The sequence below is a fragment of the Antrostomus carolinensis genome, unplaced genomic scaffold (genome assembly GCF_000700745.2).
Source record: "Antrostomus carolinensis isolate BGI_N321 unplaced genomic scaffold, ASM70074v2 scaffold45400, whole genome shotgun sequence".
Taxonomy (NCBI): domain Eukaryota; kingdom Metazoa; phylum Chordata; class Aves; order Caprimulgiformes; family Caprimulgidae; genus Antrostomus; species Antrostomus carolinensis.
The window spans coordinates 5,430-11,036 of record NW_010289955.1 but is presented as its reverse complement, the minus strand read 5'-3'; the positions used below and the strand labels follow the sequence as shown (position 1 = coordinate 11,036).

At 46.9% G+C, this 5,607-nt stretch overlaps 1 protein-coding gene across 1 annotated transcript in view; it reads left to right on the top strand.

Moving 5' to 3' along the window:
- Positions 1–28: 28 nt before the first annotated feature.
- The window catches only part of GABPB2 (GA binding protein transcription factor subunit beta 2), a gene marked incomplete at its 5' end in the record, with an annotated part of 8,777 nt that continues 3,198 nt past the window's right edge, over positions 29–5,607 (top strand). The window contains 4 exons of the mRNA XM_010171896.2: positions 29–205; positions 358–552; positions 922–1,072; positions 5,264–5,437. Coding sequence (XP_010170198.2) covers positions 29–205; positions 358–552; positions 922–1,072; positions 5,264–5,437 — 697 coding nt within the window. The remainder of the gene's footprint in view (positions 206–357; positions 553–921; positions 1,073–5,263; positions 5,438–5,607) is intronic.

Genomic DNA, 5,607 nt, shown 5'->3' with positions numbered 1-5,607 from the left:
CCATTAACACAAGTGACTCTTCTAACTTCCCACGCAGCTTGGGACGTCGCCTCTTCACCTCGCTGCCCAGTACGGCCACTATTCCACGGCGGAAGTGCTGCTTCGAGCTGGCGTTAGCAGAGACGCCCGGACAAAAGTGGACCGGACGCCGCTACACATGGCTGCAGCTGATGGACACACTCATATCGTAGAACTGCTAATTAGGGTAAGTCTGATAATTGAGGTATCACTTTAAGGGTCGTGTAAATCACCCTGGGAGTGTAGCGTTGATGTCCCTGTGGAAGCACCAGCGCAGGCATCACCTTTAAGCTGTTGAGAGGAGGCGGCGCCCGGACAGGTAACGCTTATTTCTTTCAGAACGGGGCTGATGTGAATGCCAAGGACATGCTGAAAATGACAGCTTTGCACTGGGCGACAGAGCACAACCACCCAGACGTCGTGGAGCTGCTCATCAAATACGGAGCTGACGTCCACGCTTTCAGCAAGTTCGATAAATCAGCTTTTGATATCGCTTTGGACAAGAACAATCCAGAGACTCTGGTCATGCTACAGGTAAGTTGAGGAAGGAGGAACTTGGTGGTAATTCTCTGAGTGGCAACTGTATTTGTGCTAGAGGGAGAAGGATCCTGTTGTATCGTTTTCTGTTTGCAAAGAGAACTAGAGATACGGAGGTGGGTGAGATTTGGTTTATTTCCACACCAATCAGTGTGTGCCTATTAGGACTCGGTGGGTGTTGGGGTTTTATCTCCATCCATCTTGCGTGGTTGTGGTGTGTGTTGCCAAGTTTAGGGGGTGGTTTTGTCACAGCTTTTGTCCCTGACGTGCTGCAGAGAGAAATAATCTGTCTGTAAAATGTTTCGAGGATACTAAACACCACCGAAAGCGTGACTGATGGATGCCTGACCCCACTCTCTTTCCTAGGAAGCAATGCAGAACCAGGTAAACCCTCATCCAGAGAGAACAAACCCCATCACCAACACCGTGACTCTCACCTCCCCGTTTCTTCTGACCCCAGGGGAAGTTCTCAATCTCGCTAATCTCGTCTCTTCAGCAAACGCCAAAACAACCTCAGGTAAGGTTTTAATGTGACCTCGAGCTGGGAAAGTCTTGGGGGAAAAAAGTTCCTCAGACTGTTTACCAGTAGAGGGCAGCTGGCCATTTAATAGAGGAAAAGTGAAATCCAGCCAAACACACCCAGCTACTGCTTCCTGCCCCGGAATGTTTTGCTGTCAAAGGTAACAAAGCAGATTTGTAGCTGATGTAAATAAAGATGGTTCTGTTGTGAGTGGCAAAGCTTTGCTGAGCTCAGCTCTGGGGCTGCTCTGGATCTGTTACAAGCCACAGAGCCTTGAGAAAATGGAGCTGGCTGATTGCAACAGAGGAATAATGAGAATTATTGTCTGTGCCAAATCCTGAGCGCTGCAGTGTGGTTGGGGAATGGTTTGCTTTGTTCTTTACTGGCTGCAAGAGTTGAAAGGGTGTTTTGCCATATATACACGGTGAGTAAGGAAACTGCAGAATAAGCAGGTCTGTGGGATGTGTAACTTACTCCTTATTTCTTCTGTCCCACGTGTTAGGTGAAAATAATTAGGTTCCTCCTTGTTCTGTGAGCCTTATTCCGTTGGGGAAAACAATTCCACTTAAGGCTGAGTGCGAATTCTTTTTTATGTAGTTCCCATTTTCTTAGTAACTCTTCAAGTGAATTGTCTGTATTTGGGGAAATCCAAACCGTTGTTTCTTTTCAGTCTGAAGGAGGCCACTAAATACAGGTTTTGTGAAGCTGTTTGGCCTCATCCTGCAAACACTTCTGCATGTGAGTAATGCTTTGGTTAGTGGGACTTGTTCACATGCGTGAATGTTTGCTTATGAGCTAGAGAGTGCTTCTAAAATCCCAGATACTGACTTCTGCAGTCCCATCCACACCTCTCTGCCTCTGCTTGGCCACAGCGACTTCAGCAACATTCCACACTCGCTCTCAAAACTTTTGGGGCTGCTGGTGGCTTTGAGGCACTGCCAAACCCTAATTTTAGAAGGGGAAAAAGTGACCCTGTTTTCCTTTTCCACCTGTGAGGAAAATGCAGCGTGACTGGCACACGACATCCTCAGTCAGGGATATTCTGCAAACACAAAAGGGCATAAAACTCAGGATTTTGGCACCCTGAGTGACGCTCCGGCCGTGGGCGGCATCGCTGCCTCTGCAGGTGGGTCTGGCTCTGCCTGGAAGCCGGGTGGGAGTTGCAGAGGCTGCACCCTGCTGAAAAGCTGTTAGAAAACTGCCATTTCCAGCTTAAACCCGTTCCCAACCAGTTTGAACTTTCTCCTGGTGTGAGCGCAGCTTTTTAGTTGAAATAATTCTTTTTTTCCATTGCCTCCCTCTCTCTGATGTGGAAGCTGATCCTGTCCCCTCTCTGCCTTTGTTTTACCAAGCTGCTTGCCCCGAGTCCCTTGAATCCATCCCTGACATGTGGGTGAGCAGCTGCAGGCAGAGCTCCAGATGAGCTCTTGGCACTGGCCTCGTAAATCCCCATCTCTCACCTCGCTCTCCTCGTATATCCTGCGACGTAATCGCCTGTTTCAGTGCCACAACGCGGCACTGGCTCATTGTCCACGTGTGACTGGACTCAAATACTCTGGGTTTTTCCTTCCATGACACTTCAAGCATCCGTAGTAGCTGATCAGTGTGGAAACAGCCAGTGTCTCCTGCTCCAGGCCACATCAGAAGATATTTTCTTTCTAATTTCCCACAAGAGGGCATCAGTGACTGCGCCTTCATTACAACAAAAGTATCTCATTAACACTTGCAGCTAATCATTGTTCTCATCCCTCTTAAAATTCCCCGTGTCTTCCATGATTGAAGTTCTTAAATGGGAATAACTATCTCGATCTGCTCTGAAGAAATCTGGTTACAAACTGCTGAAAACAGTCACTAGACCTGCAGTGTTTTTATTTCCAAAGTCCCGAGCCCACAGCCTTTTGAAAGTATCGTTCTTTAGAATTAAATCCTTTGATAAACTTTGTAAAATCAGGAGAAAGAGAGAGAAAAAAAGGTTGCAAGGGTTAAGGTGGGGGAACTTTAGATGAACTTCCCTTTGTGTGCTTATCAGCTATTGATCTACGCTGGCAACGAGGTCCAGGATCTTTTTTTTTAGGAAGAATTGTGGGTTATATGCACTGAGTTTGAGCCCGTTTAGTTAATTTCCTGTTCCATTCTTCTGAAGTCTGCCTTTGAATAAGGAGTTACTCTGGTCAATTGGAGGAAGAAACGTTGTTTTTTTGGAAGTGAGGAGGCTTGTTTATCTCGTTTCAATCAATATCCCATTGCAGTGACCATGGTTTTTCCCTTACTGACCCTGAGAGGGGAGGAAGAAAACACCTCCGTGCCGAGTGCGGTGAAATCAGCCGATTTCTGGGTTTGAGCGAAGGTTCCGTTCACTGACTTGTGCTGAAACATTTGGTTTCTGAAATAATGCTGGAGACTTTCCCAACTGAGGAACAGCTTGGGTGCTGTAATTAACTCACGATAGCAAACAAGTTTACTATGTCCTTCAGCTTTTGCAAGTTTTAAAAGCTGCAGTACGATGGAAAACCAGGTAATGAACGTGCATAACAACCCCTGTGCACGACGCGGCGGCAGCTGGACCCTGGCACGTCTGTGAGTGTCTTGAGAAGCCGACCACGCCTGCAGCCCCGCAGCCAGCACGCCTTCCCCTCCTTCTCACAGAGCAAATCGCTTCCTGTTTGCTGTTCTTTTCATAAAGTGGTTCAGCAATAGCTTAATAATTTGCTTTAAATTAGATTTAAAGTATCGTGAAATATTTGGAGTGGGTACTGTCATAGAATCCCAGACTGGTTTGGGTTGGAAGGGACCTTAAAGCTCATCCAGTCCCAACCCCCCTGCCAGCAGCAGGGACACCTTCCACTAGACCAGGTTGCTCAAAGCCTCATCCAGCCTGGCCACAAACACTTCCAGGGAGGAGCAGCCACAGCTTCTCTGGGCAACCTGTTCCAGTGTCTGACCCCCCTCACAGTGAAGAACTTCTTCCTAATATCTCATCTAAACCTCCCCTCTTTCAGCTTAAACCCATTTCCCCTTGTTCTGTCATTAACTGCCCTTAGGAAAAGTCCCTCCCCAGCTTTCTTGTAGCCCCTTCAGGTACTGGGAGGCCACTATAAGATCTCCCTGGAGCCTTCTCTTCTCCAGGCTGAACAGCCCCAACTCTTTCAGCCTTTTCTTGACAGGCTTTAACAGTCACATAAAAAAGGGAAAGAAAAAAAAAAACCCCAACCAACACTCCAGAACATGGATTTCCTGTAATATATAAATGTAGATAAATATTTAAGAAGGAAATGGAAATGTTTTCTGTCCCCAGCTTGCTGTAAAATGTTGGAGCCTCTTGAGACTCCGGTCACTTTTCCTTATGGGAAAGGTTTGGGTGGTGTTTGTATTTGGGGTTTTATGTTTATTGAATATAATGTTTGACCTTCCATTAACTTCAGCTGTAGAAATTTGATAAAATTAAGGTTTTATCTAATCCTTTCATCTCGGGATTCATTTATTTTCCCTAAAGCTAAGTGTTTTTCCTGGAATCTAGAGATGAGTAACTTCTTTAAGCTGCTGGTTCCCTCACCACTGATTCCTTGACCTGCAGCACTCGAGTATTTTCCTCTCTGGCAGCGGAGCAGGTCAGATCCCCTCTGTTTCCTGCGCTCACAGGGAGCAGGATGCAGCCCAGGGTTTGCCATCCTGATTGTTTGTGCGAGCAGTTATGTCACACAAAATGTGTCCCTGGGATTTTCAACCCGTCTTCTCTCATCCAGCCAAACTAAATAGCCTCTCGTGGTTGCTTTGCCCGTGCTCTTGAGGCACAAAGAGGTTGGGGGTTTTTTTTTGTGTGTGGTTTGTCTCCGTTAGAGCTGGGGGGAAGGGTCATGGAAAGAAGCTTTGCAGAGCAACAGCTGCCTCCAGCTCCAGGTTTTTTAATTTAATTAATATCCTTGGATGCTAGTACTTATTAATTTACACAGAAAATGCTGGGTTTACTCTAGAAGCCTCGTTTTACCAAGGCACAGTAGATTTTATTTTCCTTCCCCTACTAAGACTGACTGTATTTCTAGACTGGTTTTCATAAGCCCCGTGCTGCGTACTTGATCTTTTTCACTAGACTTCAGTTTCTATTCAAGGAAGAGAGAAGGAAACGCTGACTTGTTTGGTTGTTTGGGGGGGTTTTTTTGTCACTTTTTTGTTTTTTTTTTTCCCCTCAAGGTAAGACAGAGGAAATAGTGGAAGCAGATTCTGTCAGTTCTGCCCTACAACAAGCGGTCGGCAGCGGCGGGCAGCGCGTCATCACCATTGTCACAGATGGAGTTCCCCTGGGCAGCCTGCAAACCAGCAGCCTCGGCCAACCCTTCATCCTAACTGTGCAAGATGGGCAGCAAGGTGAGTAGGAGCTGAACTCAGATGGCAACATTGAGAATTAACTTTAAAAAAGAGAAAAATAACTGCTGCCTGTGAACCCTGCAGAGCCCCGTGAGGCCGGTGGCTGGTGTGATCTGGCTGGTGGGCTCTGTGCTGTGACAGATCCACACTGTGTTCTGGCCGGGGGGGTC